The sequence below is a fragment of the Pyrgilauda ruficollis genome, unplaced genomic scaffold (genome assembly GCF_017590135.1).
Source record: "Pyrgilauda ruficollis isolate IOZ18807 unplaced genomic scaffold, ASM1759013v1 scaffold17, whole genome shotgun sequence".
In the NCBI taxonomy this organism is placed as follows: Eukaryota; Metazoa; Chordata; class Aves; order Passeriformes; family Passeridae; genus Pyrgilauda; species Pyrgilauda ruficollis.
The window spans coordinates 4051383-4072845 of record NW_024515875.1 but is presented as its reverse complement, the minus strand read 5'-3'; the positions used below and the strand labels follow the sequence as shown (position 1 = coordinate 4072845).

General features: G+C 42.2%; 1 protein-coding gene across 1 annotated transcript; it reads right to left on the bottom strand.

The window, feature by feature from the left end:
* Positions 1 to 13270: 13270 nt before the first annotated feature.
* Positions 13271 to 20455, bottom strand: ABHD10 (abhydrolase domain containing 10, depalmitoylase). The gene is made up of 5 exons (XM_041463936.1): positions 20354 to 20455; positions 17320 to 17503; positions 16446 to 16557; positions 15374 to 15511; positions 13271 to 14311 (listed from the first exon to the last, which is right to left on the bottom strand). Exons 1-5 carry the CDS (start codon positions 20436 to 20438, stop codon positions 13973 to 13975), a joined length of 858 nt encoding a protein of 285 aa, XP_041319870.1. The 5' UTR covers positions 20439 to 20455; the 3' UTR covers positions 13271 to 13972.
* Between the last annotated feature and the right edge of the window lie 1008 nt (positions 20456 to 21463).

The following is a 21463-nucleotide window of genomic DNA, read 5'->3' as shown; positions in this document are numbered from 1 at the left end:
CCCAGCCTGGAGATCAGAGAAGTAACAGGCTGCAGCTGCAACAGGAAAAGGCAGAATTTGACATCCTTTCCCTTCAAGCAGCTGTTAAGGGCTGGGCTTCACACTCTTTGGCCAGTGGCACAGCCAATAAGCTTTATTTTGCACTTCCAGATCTTTTTGTGTTCTTCTGTTTAGAAGGGAGCTACCTAGGGTGCCTGGCTGTTTCTGGTCAGACCAGGGGGCTCAGTGCTCCTTGGCAACAAGATTTTGTGAAAGTCACCTACCTTTGCCTGTTTCCTAACTTGGAGGCAGGGATGAGTAATTTAACTCTCCGAAGCTGCAGAGCAGAGGTCTCCCACTTCACAGATGTTGGCTGTGCAACCTGTTCTCGAGGGACCAGTCCACACTGGGAAAGCTGAAAAGCTTGCCCATCAATATAAATTTTTAATAAGGCTTTGAAAAACTGGGAAACCGCAGGTACCACTAAACAAATCATAAGCCTGCTTTCTGTGTCATCAATCCTGGGGAAAACAATAGAATAATTTTTTTTTTCAAGTGATAATGTTGATGCAATTTACTAAATGCTCTGTAATATATTAGAGTTGGCTACTCCATGACATGTTGATTCTAATATAAAGCTGGCTAACTAGTCAATCCTGTAATATGATTGTAACTGAAAAATCATTAATGATGGTGTATATTTTATTCAGTTTGTACAAAAATATGTTCTCAGGCCTGAACTAGTTAATGTTATTAGAAGTCAACAAAAACCCCTCGGGCTCCTAAGAAGATCCCAGCTCATGTGAGTGTGGGGGTACCAGTTCTTGGTTTCTCTGGGCCTGGACTGAAGGCACTTGAGACAGCAGTTCATGTTTGGACTCAGGTGTTTATTATTTCTTATCAGTAAAGCAGTGAAAACTGTGAGAGGGTACCAGCTGTCGGTTTCTCTGGGCCTGGACTGAAGGCACTTGAGACAGCAGTTCATGTTTGGACTCAGGTGTTTATTATTTCTTATCAGTAAAACAGTGAAAACTGTGAGTTCGGCAGCTTTTCATTAGAAGGCACAAAATGGCTAACTATCTCTTGTTAAAAGGTCTTTTAAGACTAAACTATCCAATTAAGAAAGGACATCTAGGTTATTTTCCCTTTTAACCCAATAACTGATCCCAAAGAGCCCGCAATGTGAACTTTTCTGCCCAATTACAAAATGCCACCAAAACCCATGAAGAAGAAGGAAGAAGAAGCATGAAGAAGAAACCCAGGACGACACCCTGTGCCCTCCATCTTGCTTCCATTCACAACATACTAAAAAGTGCATTTCTCTGCTTTTGGAATAGCATTTCTGTGCTTCTGGAAGAGCATTTCTGTGCTCTTCTGTGCATTTCTCTGCTTTTGGAATAGCATTTCTGTGCTTCTGGAAGAGCATTTCTGTGCTCTTCTGTGCATTTCTCTGCTTTTGGAATAGCATTTCTGTGCTTCTGGAAGAGCATTTCTGTGCTCTTCTGTGCATTTCTCTGCTTTTGGAATAGCATTTCTGTGCTTCTGGAAGAGCATTTCTGTGCTCTTCTGTGCATTTCTCTGCTTTTGGAATAGCATTTCTGTGCTTCTGGAAGAGCATTTCTGTGCTCTTCTGTGCATTTCTCTGCTTTTGGAATAGCATTTCTGTGCTTCTGGAAGAGCATTTCTGTGCTCTTCTGTGCATTTCTCTGCTTTTGGAATAGCATTTCTGTGCTTCTGGAAGAGCATTTCTGTGCTCTTCTGTGCATTTCTCTGCTTTTGGAATAGCATTTCTGTGCTTCTGGAAGAGCATTTCTGTGCTCTTCTGTGCATTTCTCTGCTTTTGGAATAGCATTTCTGTGCTTCTGGAAGAGCATTTCTGTGCTCTTCTGTGCATTTCTCTGCTTTTGGAATAGCATTTCTGTGCTTCTGGAAGAGCATTTCTGTGCTCTTCTGTGCATTTCTCTGCTTTTGGAATAGCATTTCTGTGCTTCTGGAAGAGCATTTCTGTGCTCTTCTGTGCATTTCTCTGCTTTTGGAATAGCATTTCTGTGCTTCTGGAAGAGCATTTCTGTGCTCTTCTGTGCATTTCTCTGCTTTTGGAATAGCATTTCTGTGCTTCTGGAAGAGCATTTCTGTGCTCTTCTGTGCATTTCTCTGCTTTTGGAATAGCATTTCTGTGCTTCTGGAAGAGCATTTCTGTGCTCTTCTGTGCATTTCTCTGCTTTTGGAATAGCATTTCTGTGCTTCTGGAAGAGCATTTCTGTGCTCTTCTGTGCATTTCTCTGCTTTTGGAATAGCATTTCTGTGCTTCTGGAAGAGCATTTCTGTGCTCTTCTGTGCATTTCTCTGCTTTTGGAATAGCATTTCTGTGCTTCTGGAAGAGCATTTCTGTGCTCTTCTGTGCATTTCTCTGCTTTTGGAATAGCATTTCTGTGCTTCTGGAAGAGCATTTCTGTGCTCTTCTGTGCATTTCTCTGCTTTTGGAATAGCATTTCTGTGCTTCTGGAAGAGCATTTCTGTGCTCTTCTGTGCATTTCTCTGCTTTTGGAATAGCATTTCTGTGCTTCTGGAAGAGCATTTCTGTGCTCTTCTGTGCATTTCTCTGCTTTTGGAATAGCATTTCTGTGCTTCTGGAAGAGCATTTCTGTGCTCTTCTGTGCATTTCTCTGCTTTTGGAATAGCATTTCTGTGCTTCTGGAAGAGCATTTCTGTGCTCTTCTGTGCATTTCTCTGCTTTTGGAATAGCATTTCTGTGCTTCTGGAAGAGCATTTCTGTGCTCTTCTGTGCATTTCTCTGCTTTTGGAATAGCATTTCTGTGCTTCTGGAAGAGCATTTCTGTGCTCTTCTGTGCATTTCTCTGCTTTTGGAATAGCATTTCTGTGCTTCTGGAAGAGCATTTCTGTGCTCTTCTGTGCATTTCTCTGCTTTTGGAATAGCATTTCTGTGCTTCTGGAAGAGCATTTCTGTGCTCTTCTGTGCATTTCTCTGCTTTTGGAATAGCATTTCTGTGCTTCTGGAAGAGCATTTCTGTGCTCTTCTGTGCATTTCTCTGCTTTTGGAATAGCATTTCTGTGCTTCTGGAAGAGCATTTCTGTGCTCTTCTGTGCATTTCTCTGCTTTTGGAATAGCATTTCTGTGCTTCTGGAAGAGCATTTCTGTGCTCTTCTGTGCATTTCTCTGCTTTTGGAATAGCATTTCTGTGCTTCTGGAAGAGCATTTCTGTGCTCTTCTGTGCATTTCTCTGCTTTTGGAATAGCATTTCTGTGCTTCTGGAAGAGCATTTCTGTGCTCTTCTGTGCATTTCTCTGCTTTTGGAAGAGCATTTCTGTGCTTCTGGAAGAGCATTTCTGTGCTCTTCTGTGCATTTCTCTGCTTTTGGAAGAGCATTTCTGTGCTTCTGGAAGAGCATTTCTGTGCTCTTCTGTGCATTTCTCTGCTTTTGGAAGAGCATTTCTGTGCTTCTGGAAGAGCATTTCTGTGCTCTTCTGTGCATTTCTCTGCTTTTGGAATAGCATTTCTGTGCTTCTGGAAGAGCATTTCTGTGCTCTTCTGTGAATTTCTCTTCTGGGACATGTTGTGTGGGAGTCCTGGGGTAACAGTGCTGACGGGAAGCAGCACCGAAGGCAGGCAAGCAGACAGACAATAAAGAGGCTCCTTTTCCTTTCATGAGCTCTCATCCCCCGTGGCAGGTTTATAACAGTTGACTCCAGCAGAGCTGGGCCTGTGGAGCTGGGAAGTCCTTACCCGTCTGGGAGCTGGCAGGGAATGGGAACATTCACCTGGGACGGGGCCCAAAGCGTCACCTTTCCAGAGCCTTGAACTTTCTGGGTGAATGACTTAGTTTAGATTAAAGGAATCAACAAAACCAAGTGTAAGGCATTCTCTGCTGGTAAAACGGGATCAGCACTGCCTGCACTGCCAGAAGGCTCCTGGGAATTTAAAGGAGAAGCAGACAGAAAGCAAATACTTGGAAAGGCAGAAATCTCAATTACTGGGTGATGTGCTGGGGCCAGGAGGATGCATGGTCAGAGAGGAGCTTTTTGGGTTTCAAAGATGCACTCGTGTTTTGATAGCTCAGTTACTTTTTTTCCCCAATAACTTCCAAGGAAAAAAGAAACTGTCTGCTCAGAGATTATCTCTGCAGTGATATGTGGAAAGCAAAGCAGAGCTGTAAAATATCTCCAGTTAGGGATCACAATCTGGAAGAAGAAAACAGGAAACATGAACCCAGTGGAAACCCAAAGATAAATGATCATCCAGCTAGGGAGATTTTGAGACAGGGAGATATTTCCTGCTAAAGAAAGGAGGGTTTGTGGAAGCTACACCTCATCTTATACATCAGGAGAAGACTTTCCATCCAGAAATGAGGCAAAGAAATTATTGCCTGCCTTGGGGAAAAGTATAGAAAGGATAGGGGGAGCATTTCAGCTGTGCAGACAGCACTGTAATATAAATGCATGTGATACAAAGAGCTGTGACACGGGGAGCAGACCCGTGACAGAGCTGGCAGGGAGCAGGGTCCTGGGCAGAGTTATTTTTCTCTGGAGTGAGGTCAGTGAGGGGACACCACTGCCCATCCCCTTGTGAGAGCTGAGCTGTGCTCTGTGCTGGGCTCAGCTGCTGCAGGAGCCAAGGAGGGGCCAGCACGGGCACACAGCACAGCCACCCACCCCTGCTATGGCCACAGCATCCCCAGCACCAGGAGCACATGGATGTGTCTGCAGGAGGAAGCAGCACAGGGAATTGCAGCTGCTGGCCAGCCTGAGAGGCAGTGATTCCCCATCCTGGACCCCCCAGGCCTTCTGAGCTGGCTTCTCCAGTGGCCATGGGAACTTTCCCTCCATCAGTGCCTTTCTGCACCCTGGCATTTCCCAGCTCTGCCATTGTGCCATTGCCTCTTGTTTCTGGAAGGGGGCATTTGGAGAATGGCTGCTTGCAGTTTCTCCATCCAGTGTCATCTCTGTGGGGCCTGCATGCACCCCAAATTACTGTGTACACACTGTGCTGTGCCCACTGACACCTCAGCCAAGGGGAAATGGGGGAGGCTGGGACACTGGGAGGCAGAAACCCCATTGGCTTCAAGGGATAAATGGGGGAGCCTGGGAGAAACCCTCACCCCATGACACTGGGAGGCAGAAACCCCATTGGATTCAAGGGAGCAAGGCTTTCACTTGCTCTTTTGGGCTGCACTTTGTCATAGATCTCCTTTTCAAAACAACATCCCAGGGAGCTGCCGTGACCCAGGAGACTGGAATGTGTCCCTGGGAAAGCCTCCCTGGCATTGGCACTGCCAGGCACACAGCACATCCCTGCTGAGGGATGAACCTGCCACCGTGTCCTGCCTGAGGGAACGTGACCACGGTCCCCACGTGGGCTGGTCACAATTGCAGTCATGCCCAGCGTGTTTGCTGCCCTGCTGTCCCCTCTGCCTCTGGAGAAAATGTGCTGGCCCTGTATTGCTTTCTCTGGGTCTGGATTGAAGGCATTTGAGACAATAGTTCATATTTGGACTCGAGTGTTTATTATTTCTTATTAGTGAAACAGTCTCACTACTGTGAGCTTGGTAGCTTTCTCATTAGCAAGGGACAAAATGGCTAACAATCTCTTGTTACAAGGTCTTTTAAGGCTAAACTATCCAATTAAGAAAGGACACCTAAATTATCTTCCCTTTTAACCCAATAACTGGTCCCTTGAAACCCACAATGTGAACTTTTCTGCCCAATTACAAAATGCCACCAAAACCCATGAAGAAGAAGGAAGAAGAAGCATGAAGAAGAAACCCAGGACAACACCCTGTGCCCTCCATCTTGCTTCCATCCACAACATACTAAAAATCCCAAAATCTAAATTTCTCACCAAGTGATACACCTACACTACTCTATATAATCTATTTCACACTTTTGTGGATTCTAGTCTATCTTGAAGTCTAGGAAACTTCTCCATGAATGAGGGTCAAAGTCAGTGCTCCCCTGGGGGTCAGGACACCCCAGAGCAGACAGAGAAATATTCCTGGTGCTCTGGGTTTCCACATGTGAGTAAGCAAAAAAGAAAAACTTTGAAAGCAGTCTATGTGAAAGCAGACAAAAAGTGTCTTATTGCAGCCAAACTCCAGCAATCATTGAAAAAAATACTTCTAAGAATGCAGCACTCTGTCCTATGACAAAACAGATGTAAAAAAAATGCAGAGGACGATGAAGATGTTGGGTAAGACACTATGATTGAAGGGCTTGGCTGAATAAAACATGGGAGGTGCACCAACAGCAATGGGAATACTGACAACTACTCTTCATAAAAAGGAGTGGAAGAGTAAAGTAAATTTAAATAGTGATTCCATTAAGTGGAGGAATGAAAATTAGAGCTTTTACAGTAATCACATCTCCCTGTTTATCTCACCAAAACCAGAAGTTAAGAAATGGCAAGAACATGTGCCTACAAGTTAAAGAAAAACTGAAGCAGCTCAAGTTCCTTATGTCAGACACGGGCAGATTAAAGCCTGATGGTTAGAAATGTGGTGTGGAAGAAAGGGGAGGTTTACAACACAAAGGTACTACCATTAGAACATTTCACCTACTGCTTCTAATGGATTTTGTCCTCTTATTTTTCTTGGCAACACAAGACTAGAATTTATGACTAAAAACTAGGGCTGAAGCTTGAATAATTGAACAAGTATTTCATGCCTGTAAATACCATGACTCCCCTTATGCTCCCAGATAATCACAATATTATCCTATAAATTGAAAAATATCTTTGTAAGCCTATAAATAAATGCTGCCAAAACCAACAACTGACATTAACTAGCTCACTACCCACGTGTAGATCCAGAGTAACTCAATAGCTTTCAATGTATTGCAACTAGAATACATTAAAAAATGTAAAACCTATCCTGCCACAGTGTCAGATTCACTGTTTGGCAATTCATTCCTTAGAAAGAGCCTGGTATTTCAGCTATCCCAAGCACAATCTTACAAAGTATGGTGGGTTCAATCCCCATCACATAAAGCTGTCCAGCAATAGGAATAACTGTGAAGCCCAGGCTCCATTTCCCTGGTATGCCACTGTACAATAATGGACCTTTCACTATTAAGTTAAAAAAAAAAAAAGAAACAACAAAACAACCAAAAAAAAAGAGGGAGTTTTCCAACACTTTAAGTTTACAGCACCTCCCTTCAAAAAGAAACCTCAGAAGAGCTCTCAAAGATCCTTCCTGCATGAATGTCCATGTGTGATGTCAAGTTTTCTAGAGTTGCAGAGGGGATGCTCAGGTCCAGTACAAGCTCAGTTCAAATACAGGGCCTTTTTCTGGGAGCTTCAAGGCACGAAAGTGCTTTGCAGAGCCTTGGTTTAATGCATGGCCTTGCTTTGTCATAAGATAGCTGTAGATGAGACACAAGAGAACTAGTCAGACTAGGGGGAAAAGGTAATATTGGAATATTGCCCTCCTTTTAACTGTGCAAAAACAGGTGGCAGAGTTACCAGAACCAGGGAACAACATTCATTTTAGAAATTCTAACTTCGTCATTACTTTGAAATCTACAATCTAGATGTCCTTGAAGACAAAACATGCTAAATGAAGCAAGTATCTTCCCGTCCACCCACAAAAAGGTTTCTTTGCCAGCTCTGAAGATGTTATGCCCCAAGCAAGAGCGTACTTGGAACACCTCAAATTTGGGTTTAAAAGAAAAGAGATTCAGTAAAGAAGGACATTCCTATTTATGTGACAAAAGAGAATGCACCAATACTCCAGCCTGCAGAACAAGGCAGTTCCTAAGACTGCCATGAACAAGAGTGTTTCTGGAATTTGTAAGTGTCAGTGTGTCGTCACAGGCCTCCAACTGGGTAATAATTAGCATTGACTCCATGATTGCAGAAGGCTGATCAATCGCTTTATTCTACTATATTATACTATACTTCTTATAAAGAAACTCATCACCCTTACAGACAGTCCGATACAGACTGATCCAGTTGGTCAATCAATCCAAACACCATCACCAGTGTCCAATTAATAAATCACCCTTTGGTAAACAAATCTCCATAACACATTCCATGTGTGCACAACAATATGTGCAGCAAGTGGAGATAAGAATTGTTTCTCATTCTTTTCTCTGATCTTCTCACAGCCTTCCCCAGGAAAATGCCTGGGAAAGTCATGCCTGCTGCTCTCTATGGAGAGAGCTGTGGCTACAACTGACCACCTTCCAAGCAGCTTGCCAGCAGAAACAGTTACCACTTAGCACTGGAAACCAATTCTTGTGGGTATAATTGTCAGCATTCCCAGTACTCAAGATGACCTTGGAGGTAAATTGTGCATTTGCATTCTCAGGATCTCTTAAGTTTTGTGCTGCATTCTCCTTTGAAAGAAGCCCAGAAGGTTTCATGTCAATTGCTTATCTCTCCCCAACTAAAACGTACCTCATGAGAACTACTTTGGTTTGAAAATTATACATTGCAATGCACATTCACAGTAGAACAGAAAGGAAGTAGCATCTTTATTTCACTGAAATATAGGTCAAAGCAGACAGCAGAATTTACAAACAAAAACCCCCTAAAAGATCAAATCCTCTAACTACATAAAATGCTGCTTCTTATGGTTAGGGATTTAGCTTTGCTCTAAAGAACTTTTTCAAGAGGCACTGTCCCAAGGACTAGCACATTCTGGCACACTTTCTGCCAGCAAGCCATAACCAATTAAACCCCAAACTGAGGATTCTTGTATGGTTGAGATCTGATCCTAGGCAGGATTCAGGGAATGCTTTTCCCAGGCTACAGTCTGGGCAGCCCACTTGCATCACTGCAACCCCTAAGCATGCTACTGTTCAGCAGACCTTTGCCACTGACACGAACACCTGCTTCCACCCCAGCAGGCAGCAGTGACCTTCTCATGTTGCCAAGTGGGAGGCAAGTAGACAGCATGGTGCGGATCAGAAGGCCCAAAAAGAACACAACCTTTCACGTGCTAGCCTAGAAAGATTTCAAACATGTATTTCAATTTCAGAACCAAATGACTGGAAGTTTTAGGAATTGTCATTTGCTTTTCCTTCCAAATATAAACGCAGAGCTAGCTGAAGCTCTTTGCCAGACACAAATCAAGAGACTGTAGCAGGTTGAAAATGTGTCTTACCTGTGAGCTGCAATTACTGCATCATAAGGAGAATGCCCATTTCTTTAATGGAAAAGAAGCACTGGACCACATAACATACATATGCAGGACTTGAAAGAGAAATACAAGGTCAAGCCTACAACCATACTGCAGTAAGTCCTGTAATTTAGATTTACATATTACATGACCAAGGCTGTAACGTTTTTATGCCCAATGCAAATACATATTGAAGAGAGATGAGGTGCTACAGTCACAAAGCAAATGTGAGCTATAAAAACTGGCCAACAAGCAGTAAATCTATGAGCAGTGCATTTCTGAAAAATCACCTCTTTCTCTCTTTCCCAACAGTAAAATCTTCCCTTAGAAAATACCTGCCAGAAGCAAAGTGCCATTGACAGGGGCATTAAAAAAACCTCATGCTCAGCAAGCTGGCTGCTATTTAATGCAATGGCTGAGTTCCCTCTCCCCTTCTTGTCCCTGCTGGGCTTGAGAACAAACTTAGAATGGTGAGAGTGCACACTGAAGTTTGATATTTCTGTCTGCATTCCTTACATAGCTGATGAATTTTCACCAAGCCTTGGTGAAATTTTACATTCATACACATCTTAATGAATATGGCCATCAACACAAAGCAGAGAGATTGCTCATCTCAAAGACAGGTCAAACACAGAGCCCTCTTCTATTTCCCCGAAAGCCTTTAGTGTAACCTAACTTTTCACCATTTAAGAAAACTAAAAAAATGTGAAAGGGTAAGGTAGATCTCTGTAACAGCACAACTGAGCTTAGAAAACAAGTTCAAATCTCATTATTCCCCAGGACACAATTTTCCCTCCAACTTGTTTGGGTTTTTTTCCTGCCAGAGGAGAAAGAAATTACAAGCACAAACCTAATATAGAAACTCTGACCACAGCACCGGTTCAGAAAATGTTACAATTCTGTATTGTATCATGACTGGAGCACCGAAGATAGCTGAGCAGCTGCAGACAAGTCACTGGTTGAATGTTCCCCTCTAAGCACGTTTTAATTTGATATGAAAAGTATGGACCATAAATCTTTTAGCTCCATTGAATAACAACATGTCCAAGAGAGCATGTAACCAAAATTAACATAAAAATGAAAGAGCAGGAGGTGGTGCTTCTAAGGCCTATCCAGCCAGGCTTTTTTTGTGAACGCTGCCTGTTTTGCTTTTAGTGTTGATGCAAGAGAAAACAGCTTAGCTAAACTGAAACTACATGAGACACTTAACACCAATTAGTTAAACCCCCCACCCACAATCAATAAACCCAAACCAGGTGGTGTGTAATACAAAGCCAAACAAGAAGAGAGACAAAACAAGTAGAATATTTAACAAGACAAAAATACATGTATCTAAAATCGTGGAAGTACAGCTCAATATAAGCAGAATAAGAGCACTTGTTTATTAGGAAACAAGTTGAGTAAGCCTTAGAAACTGATTATTTCATGCGAATCAAGCTTATTGTTGAGGAAATGTACATTATATGTTCACAAAATTGCTTTGCATTTGTCAACAAATCAGCAGTCTTTAAAAAAAAAAAACCCAAAACAGAACATAATTAATTACAAAGGATTTAAAAAATCTGCATAATGCAGAGCTTTCCAAGTGTGTAATATCCTATTTTAATACAGTATCTCTACAGAGGAATGAAATACTAGTTTTTAAACATGACTAATACTGAAAATAATTACTATATAGGCATCTACTGGCAAAGAAAAATGCAATGCCCCAGGCATTAATGCAGAGGACAAAACGCTACCAATTTGGAATGACACCATAATATGTGAATACCACATTATCTGAGATTGTCAAAACTTCCTGGTAGGTCAACAGCTGCTCAGAGGTAGGATGTAAATCTCCCTAGTTATCACTACCCCTTCTTTCAGGCATCTGAAGGTGCAAAGTTGCCAACAGTCAAAACTCTGATAATTTCCAGCATGAACACAGGGAAAATGCTTATGTTTGCAAAGACAAATATCAGTGGGATTACTACAGCAAAGTCAGAGAAAAAGGTCTATCTGCACAAGGTCTACCTCTTCATATTTAAGCAAACCAGATTTACAAAAACAAAAAGTGGGCACAGAGAGAAGGGCACTAGCATTCCCTGAATTTCAAAACACTACTCTGCCTTTGCATTTAGGCCGTATGTAACAAACTTTGCGTGTACCTGTACTGTAAATGATCTCCATTTAGCCAGCAGAGAAAGAAAACAGGATTTTTCAGTAATGGTGTGGTTTCAGCAACCAATGCTGCAGTTTTGTATTCCCAACAATTGTGCCAACCCTGTTACACTGAATTCTCCCACCTCATGTTATTACAGCAGAATGGAGGGGGCAACAACACAAAACACCAACAGCAAACAAGGAAAAAAACCCTCCTGAAAACTCTTTACACAACTGTTCCACTTCCCATTTGCTTTCACCTGTCTTGCTGTAAGGCATTGCAACAGACACCTTACCTGTAAAATATCAATTATTTAATAAAGGCTAACATGAAGCACAAATACAATGCAACTCTTTCAAGACAAATACACAGCTATAGTTCATGCAGGCACACAAAGCCTTTACCTTATCTGAAGTATTAAATTGAATATTTACAGGTATAACTCCCTTTTAAAAAAAGGCTCAAAACTTTTTGGTCACTGAAGTAACTTTAATATATGTGAAGAAAAAGTATATCTATTACAACTGGTAGCTCTTGGCATTAATCAAAATTAATTACTTTGGAATTATTGCAGTCCACTTGTTTCAGCCTCTTCTTCCATTACGAGCCAAACCAATCTAAGGTGTGACAAAACTGGATTTAAAAAACCTATCATGGCTTAGGGCACAAAGTTTTGAAATAATTTTGATTTGACTGCATCTTTAAAATCCACAAAATCTGGTTTTTAGGTATTATCAGATGCAAGTCATACAAACACATATAATGATGACAACTGCTTAACAGTACATAAACATGAACACAGCTCCAACTCCAAGAATGCCATTTGCATTAACTTTCTCAAAAGTTAGAAACATTATTTCAGAGGTTTTAAAGCTAAAGTGAATTGCATAGTGATACAAACAGAAGAACAGTCTATGCCAGAAAACTTGGGAACAAGATTCCATTAAATGTTGTAATTTCCTCAAGCAATTATCCCAATCTAGATCATCCTGAGCTGGATAGACACTATTTATAAGAGCATGTTGTGACAGAACGAGGGGAAGAATGGGTTCAAACTTTGAGAGTAGGTTTAAATCAGACAATTAGGGAAAAATTCTTTACTGTGAGGCACTAGAACAAGTTGCCTGTAGGAGTTGTGGATGCCCATCTCTGGAAGTGTTCAAGGCCAGGTTGGATGGGGCTCTGAGCAACCTGGTCTAGTGGAACACCAGATGATCTTTAAGGTCCCTTCCAATCCAAACCATTCTATGACTGAGTTAGGGAATTGGTACACTCGAAGTAGAAAATTTGCATCTAAACAAGAGCCATCTTTTTTTACTCTTATATCAAAATTCAGATTTTTCACATCACAGCTTGTTTTTTGCAAGCCTAAATAGAACTGTACTTCACAGGAACTTATCCAAAATTTTGGTTTTGTTGTTGCTTTGGTGGTTTTTTTGGGGTTTTTTCTAACTTTAGTTGTTTGTGTTCTTTTGTTTTTGTTTTTGTTTTTTTTTTTTTAATTAAAACCCACTACCTCAGCAAAGCCCTGTTCAGCATACTTCTACTGACATAGCTAAAACTGAAAATGACAAACTCTCTAGAAATACCTTACCCCCAGCAGCTCTAGTCTTTTAAGGTAATAATAGTGATGCCATTTACTACTTCAAATAATAAACCCAGGAACAATTATATGCTTTTCACTGATGTTACACATAAAGGCCAGCCTGAACTAATTCCAGCCTCTCTCTCAAGTGTACAAAGGGTACTGTATTTCTGCACAAAACCCAGGTAACATTCATATTTGCAATTAAATCCATTTCCTATTAAATTCTATGGATTTATATTTTAAGACTTATTCAACTACCAAGTTCCATTTACAGCTTCCCAGGGTTGGACTCACGCAGCTGAAGAGACACTGTGCCCAGCAATCCACAGCTCTCAAGTCATGGGAAAGAGGCAACGGTGCTCTGTGGCACTATACTCACCACTTTGAAGAAGGTACTATTAAAATCATCTTATTGATCCAGTTTCAGTTTACAGCAAGATTATTTATCGTTTCCTGAACAGTAGGCCCACAAATGAACGACAGATGGCAGCCTGGAGAAGATCACATACACCCTCCTGATAAGCACAGATAAAGAGCTCTTAAGACTTTGAGCCCTGCTTTCTTAGAATTCGAATTCTTCCCTATGTAGTACCCCAAGCACACCATCAGAGTGTGCCTTTCACTTTTTAACAGCAATTCAGAACAAAATAACCATTTATCTGAAATCTGTTTATTGTGTTTTATGGTACTCACTATTCTAATAACTAACTTCACTAAACACTCAAGTTGTATTTTGCCTTGCACAGATGGTTTCAGACATAAGATACAATGATGTTACAGCAGAAGGACAGTAACAGATGTCAAAGATGTGAAAATAAAGTTTTACTGTACAGGCCAACAGCAACAAAAAGTAATCAACGTGTCAGTACAAAATTGTAGGAATTTGTGAAAAAAATGGGAAAAGTGGTGAAGGAGAGGTTCTGAACACAATAGCAGCATTCCTTCACACTCTGGATTGTGTGCAAATGCAGCAATAATACAATTCCTGTATTTAAGAAATAGAGGTAAGGAAACAGCAGATAAAGCTCAGTTCCTACTGTGACAGTCACAGGCCTGCCACCATCTGGGTAAGAACAAGGCTTCCATTACTCAAGGAAAAGAGTCAGGTGTAGAGTTCATGCACTAATGCTACACTGTTGACAGCTTGTCAATTAGATCATCAACAGTATTGACAAGGAGCTTTGTATCCTCCTTGTCACTCATCCGATGCTGGCCGATTTTGCGGAGGATAACATCCACGTCCTTGCTCAAAACACGGTCAGCAACTTGCATAGAGATCTCCCACGGGACATCCCCATCCTTCATGCCGTGGATAAGGCGTATGGGACATGTCACAGGAATAGGACTATTCAGCACACAGTGATTTTCTGCTTCTCTGATAAAGTCATAGGTCAAGGAGTAATATCCTTCCTCATTTTGCTTTGTTTGATACTTCCATTCACCCTTTTCTTCTATTTCTTTTTGTGCCTATATAAAAAGAGAGCAAAGAACAGACAAAAGACATGTCAGGAGTACTTAAGAGTACCTCATCTTATTTCTGTTCTAAAAGCAGTAAGACTCCCCCAAGCATAAAATTTCACCTTGTTGATTTTTATTATCACAGGTGTATTCCCTTTCTCCTCACAGCATCTGAGGACAAATCCCCTACCATGTCACAAAAGCTGCTCTCCAAACCTCTCCTGCAAATTAATCTAGTTAAAATTCAACAAGGAAATTAAGCCAATGAAAAATTCACCAATGAAATTAATTTCCTAGCCAGAATCTATCAGAAAAAGAAAAAGATGCATAGCCACCATGAACAGCAAATCTCCTTGGCTTCAGTCAGTTCACTGATCCTCAAACAAGGGGAAATCCTAGGGAAAAGACACTGTCCAGTGATCAGTCTTTGCCACAGGAGGTGTCTCTAAATAATATATTTCCAGATTCTTAAGTATTTTCAGATTCTGAGTCCTAAATAGTAATACTGACACTACAAAGTACCTTAGAAAAAACTCAAACAAATGGGAGAATATTTTCATTATTCTAAAGCACACATTATTTATTGCCATGTAACACCTCATTTACTTTTCTGAAGACTAGACATTATTACCATCAAGAAGGCATCTCAAAAGGGCAGTTTCCACTACCTAAATCTTACAGTCTTTACAAACACACTAATCTGAAGAATTTCCTTTCTATGCACACAACCTGCGTCATATGCATCTCATCCAGTGACACCTCAAGCACTTTAGTGGCTACTTCTCCATCCTTCCAAGCACAAGGATCCAATTCCAATGCAAATATAAGATATTCAACACTGAAATCTAATGGACTGAAAACAGTAGGGATCTGACTTCACATCCTCTAAACCACAATAATATAAGCACACTCTGGCTAGTGTTCACACTAGTCTCATACTGTAAGCTTACCTTAACCAAACACAGAAAACTCACGCTAAAATTTGCAGGAAAAGTACGGTTTAAATAACATCATTTCTAAAATTCTTGGTAAGATTTTTAGACTACACAAAAGCCAACCATCAACATTTACCTCAAGAGGAAGGCTCTTAAAAGTTGTTACAACGTGATCTGCTGCTACAGCTACTCCAACCAGAGCAGCTACTTTATCTGGACGTGCTATCGCAGCATGAAGCATCAGCCATCCACCCATGCTGGAGCCCACCAGAATCTGGAAAACAAAATAAGAAAGAGAAGAAAATATAGTGTTTTACAGGAAATGGCTAAGTGATTTTCTTCTTCTTGCACAAAACATTAGTTTTCACTTGGTTTAACTATTTAAACCTTGGGCATAATCCTGCTGTCCTTACCCAGGCAGAACTGCTGTCACCTCCAGTGGAAATTTTGCCTGAGTAAGCACCACAAGATCTGGTATTTATTATTCTGTTTGGCATGGCTGGTTATTGCTGTCTGAGACTGAAACACTGTAAACAAAATGAGAGTTGAAACAATTCAGTATCATATGCATACTTATATGTTTCCTTCTCAAGATAAATGCACATGGTAAAGACTCAGTGCATTGAAAGCAGTAAACAAAAGCAATTCATAATACAAAATTGTTTTAAACACAATACTAGGTATTTCTAAGTTGTAGGAGATTCCAGGTTTCTCACAGTAATTTCTAAAGTAAGTGAAGAAATAAAATGTTGCTTCTCCTGCCTGTTTTTTAAGGCTATTTGTCATATGCAGTATCTTGTAATCTTCCTGCAAATCCTTTAATTGATGCATCAGCATGGGACAGTGACACACATTTTCATTAGCAGTGCCACACTGCACAGGAACAACTCCCTGTCCCCTGTCAGGTGGCACCTTCACCATGAGGCTTTCTCAGACTCTCTGGGACAACAGCCCTGCTCCGAGCAGGAGATTCTAATAAACAACCTCCAGGAGGTCCTGCCAACCCATGCTTCCATGATTTTGTGACCTACCTGCCTGCAAAAGAGCTCCTATATGACCTCTCAAATGATTCAGCTTGGAAGAGAGCAGGTGTCAGCTGTTCAGCAAAAAGCTACTGCTGACCAGATCAAAGCTATTATGGCATATTTTTGATCAAGGTTCTACCCTGAGGGAAAAACAGCATTCTATATTTAAAAATAAAATATAACCTGTGGTCCATCTGTAAGTTCATCCAGTATAGACAGAACATCTCTTCTCCACTTCCCAATTGTACACTCTTCAAATTTACCATCTGAACTTCCACATCCTGTATAGTCAAATCTGCAAAAATAACCATCAACACAAAAGTCACAGTACTGTCTACAGCAACACAGACACTAACTAAATACTACTGAATAATCAAATCAGCAGGGAACAAGACACCACAGTGAGTATTTTCTTACTTGGTCCTGTTTATCACTAGGACCAGAAATCACACAAAGACAGTTTAAATACAACAAACACAACTAAGTTATGCAGCATTCTCTATCATCTGATAGAGAATAGGCAAAAAATTTCCCTTACCGACAAAAAAAACCAAAAAACCTCAGACACTTGAATTTTAAAGGTATTTTTAAAATGTACAAACTCTTTCAAACACTGAACCCAAACACAAAGACTTATGACACGTTCATACAGACAGCATTCAATCTCGTCTATCAAAGGACAGCATCACCAAGCAGGGGCATGTTCTAAACCTACAGAAGACACAGGGTAACTTAATCGGACTTGGCACGTAAGGACAGTGCTTATAGTGGTAACTTAAAAAACAGAACTCCAGGCCCTTAATTTTTAATTTCAAAGAATTATCTGAATTACTTTCAGAATACGGTCTCCTGATTTATCTCAGTCTCTCTACTGACAGAAATCCTACATTTGGAAACAGAAGAAAGACTTCTTGTCTTGCAGAAGAAAGTCTTCTTGTCCCTTAGCACAGGGAGCATCCCAATCCAAATGCCAAAATTTATTTATTTATGTTAAAACCCCTTCCCACAACCCATGAGACTAGTTTCATTTTCTCAAGAACAATACTCCCCTATGTACCTGATGAAGGCATGACCTAATGATTTGCAGAAGTCTTCAAGGGCAGTTGCTTTCTGACCATTCATATTTGAATTGAAACCTGGAAGGAAAATAACCCCTGGATTCCTCCCTTTTAGTTTCTGATAAGCAATATTTGGTCGATCTGGTCGAGTGAGAAAGCTGACCGATGACTTCAGCCTGCAAACTAGTAAGAGGAGCTATTTAGTACAATCATCATGATAACACTGGCAGAAACACAAGTTCTTATAAACCCAGGGTTTGCCAAATATGGACACATTATGTGAAATAAGGTATTCTGGCTCAAGAGAGAAGAAAAAAGCATCTCCTATATTCTTTAAAGACTGACAAGTAGTGATCAACCTGAAAGACAAAGTTTATTTTGATTCATTCTCAAATCATTAAACGCCAATCATGTAGAGAGTTCACTCAGCAATTAGCAAAGTGGTTGACTGAAAACAAACTCTCAGGCTTCCTAGACTTCATCAGTCCTCATATTTTGTATCATCTTGAATACATTTACTCATTTCACCAAAAATCTTCCCATTTAACGTCTGCTTAGTTTAAACTTTTATTTTCAAAACGCGTAATTTTGAGACTAGTCTGTGCAATGGAAGTTTACAAGTACATGAGGAGACAAACTTTTCATTAGAATTAAAACTGAAGGATAAAACTGCACCTTTATTAAAGCCCTGGATCCACACAATATGTGGAGAATAGGGGCAAGTTCATAGTCAAGAACTGGGAAAGAATCTTGTGCCTAAATTTTTCATCATGATGAGCATAGCATTGTTTAAACCAAATGAAATAAGTAACATCAAACAAGGAAATTAACAGAGGAAATGCTAACTAATTACTGATTCTGCTGAATCTCAACAGCTGCTACAGGATTTAATCTAACTTTAGCTGTCAGTTGTACCTCTGCTGCGGGTGAGGACAAGTAATTCCTAGAGAGCTATTAAGGAGACTTAATCCACTCTATTATCCAACTCAGCAAGGTAATTTGTTAACCTGAAAGCTTGGTCAAGTCTTCTAAGACTTTGACACTCTTAATTCTTAGATTAGAACACCACTGGCTCTTCAACAGAGGGCACAGAAACAATGCAACCCAAAATAAAGTGACAGGGGGAGAAAAATAGTGCAAAACCCAAGCCCCAACAGTATCACACCACTTAACTGTCCTGCAGCCTTGAGTTCTGTTTTGTCACTACCAAAGAGATTACATTCAAGGAGTTTTGGGGGGTTGGCTTGTTGTTAAACTTGGATATGCATGGGTAAGTGTGGATACATAACAGACACAGGGTGCAGCTAGCATTCAGAACTTTCCTACCGTTCAACAGAAATGGCCTCATTTGAACTACAGATTAAAAGCATTAAATTGCTCCTCAAACAATGAGGTAGTTCTTTATCCTGCTGAGGCATGAGTTGTTTATAAAGGTGAACGACTTCCACAGTAAAGGTATTCAGATGCAACCACCCTGTGGCTTTTGATTTGTGTGTGTCTCTCACTAAGCAGTCGCTTCTTCAGGACCAGTAGAGTGCAAGTGACAGTAAGAGGAGATGAACCAAGAAGTACTAAATTTAATAGAAAAATAAATGGGAATACTTTTCTCCCCCTTAAGCCCTGATAGCCATTTCTGATGCCACATGTCTTCCATGCTGTAGCACCTTGGAGGCATCCTCAAATTACTTTGACACTGGGCAGGGTTCCAACTGCAGCTACAAGACCACTGTCTAAGCTATTTCACAAACCAGTCTTCCATTTAACAAGTTAATGGAAGCACCAGCAGCAATCCCAACCTGAATAATGCAAACCCCTAAAGCAACCACTGCAGCCAACCCAAAAGCAAAGCTCAACGCAGTCACCCTCTCAGATTTCTCTTCAGACAGACAAAACCATCGGCAGCTACCCAGTAATTTCTCCTCCTGATTTTAGGAAAGACCTTAGTAAAAGCAGGGAAGCATTTCTGAAGGGTGCAAGACAGGTATTAGTTTATAAAAAACTAATTTAGGTTTATAAAAGCAAGTTACAGACAGAAGGTGATAGCTACAGGAAGACCACAGGACCCTTGCCTGATGATATCTATGGAATTCTCTTAATATCGGAGTCACTGTGAACTTTTATGAAAACTGCGACTGAAACCAGTGTTACATTACACATCAAAGCCAAAGAAGTTCCCTGAACTACTCTGGGAGTATTCCTGCACTGAGATCTCCCCACTCTCAGCAGATTAATGCTGCTGTGACAGGTAATGGACTCAACTCTGTCCACACTTGGTTTCATGCAACCACCCACACTCCAGCAGGAACTGCAGCTTGGCCTGATCCCAGAGCACCTAAAGACACACTCAAATAAACAGATACTCTGATAATATTACCGTTATAAACACACAGAAACAGTGAAGAACACAGCAGCAAAATCTCACTGTATTCAAGCTTTTAATCAGCTACAAAATGTGCATCCGTAGTGGCAATTAAGTTTTACTCACTGAGCAACCTTAGATGAGATTCACCTGTCCAATTAAAGGCAACGAATAAACGCAACAGCTCAGACAAGCTCGGGGTCTGACACACCAAGAAGGGACACTGCGTGTTTGGGCAGAGGCCGAGCTCACTCAGACGTGGACGCCAGCGAAGCTTTTCGTGTGACTGGCGGAGTTTTACAGGCAGACACGTTTCACACCCGATCACTATTCCCAGCTCCTCAAAACCCACTGGGGCAAGAGCTCAGAGCCAACCAAAGACACGTAGGAAAGCAGCTGCCCTGCCCTGTGCACAGCCACCGAGCCCCCCCGCGGGCCAGGCGGGGAGGAGAAGCCTGTCAGGAACCCCGTGCGAAGGGAATCGAGTTTAACGTGCCCATTCCCACCAGAGAGCCGCGCCCCGGCCCTTCCCGATGGCGACGGCGCTGAAGGGGAGGAAAGGGTGCGGCTGCCCGAGAGCCGCACGGCGGCCGTCACAGTCGGCAGCGACACACACGCTCTCCCCTCCGACTGGCAACGCTTATGCTCCGAGCTCCCCGCGGCCTTTCCCTTACCCAGGAGCGCCCGGGCCGCCCTCAGCGGCGGCAGCGATCCCCGCAGGGCCGAGGCACGGCCGGCCCGCACCAGCGCTCCCGCCATGGCTGCCGCCCGCGCACGCGCCGCCCGCCTCCCCCGTCAGTGAAGGGACGGCCGGGGGCGGGGCGGTCTGCGGTCAGGGCCGAACCTCCCAGGGAACCTGGAAAGTTTTTTCAATAAAAAAAGCCAAAACATCGATCGTGCATTTCCTAGCGTGCGTGTTTCCCCCGAGCTAGCTGTGCCTTGTAGCCAAGAAGGCCAAAGTTGTGCATTGGGACGAGCGCTGCCGGCAGGTCGAGGGAGGTGCCTCGGCCCCTGTGCTCGGCCCTGGTGAGGCAGCTCCGGAGTCCCGGGTCCAGGTCTGGGCTCCTCAGTACAGGAGGGACACGGAGCTCTCGGAGCGGGTCCAGTGGCAGGCTATGAGACTGATTGAAGCACCTCTCTTAGGAGGAGAAGCCGAGGGAAAGGCCTGGTGCTGTTCAGCCTCGAGAAGAGACGACTGAGAAGGGACGTCATTAACGGGTTCACACCCCCTCGGCTTCTCTCAGCCTTAGGTATATGAGCACAGGAGCCAAAACGACATCCTTGTGCACATACATCTTTTATACACAGGCCATGGCAGCCACAAAGAAAATAATCGTAGAATCTCCAAATAATTTAGATTGGAAAAGATCCCAAATATCATTGAGTCCAACCTTTGACAAATACCACATCAGGTAGACCACAGCATCACCTGTGGTCACGTCCAGGCATTTCTTGACTACCTCCAGGGATGTCCCTCCACCACCTCCCTGGGTAGCCCATTCCAATGCTTGACAATCCATCCTGATGTCCAACCTCCCCTGGCACATGAAAATGAATGCTAGGAAAGGCCAGTGCCTGCCAAGGGAAGGGTGTTTTCCCATCCAAGCACCAGGCCAGCACCTGTAGGTCATGGGACACAGCTGAGAAGGTTTTAAGACTCAGACTCCATGGTTTGCAATGGCCCAAGAACCTTCAGGGTAAGCAGGTGTTTGACTCCCAGGCAGGTAAGCTTGAAGGGTTTTTATGATGAGTGCAGACTGATCATGGAAGGGGGTTCACACCAC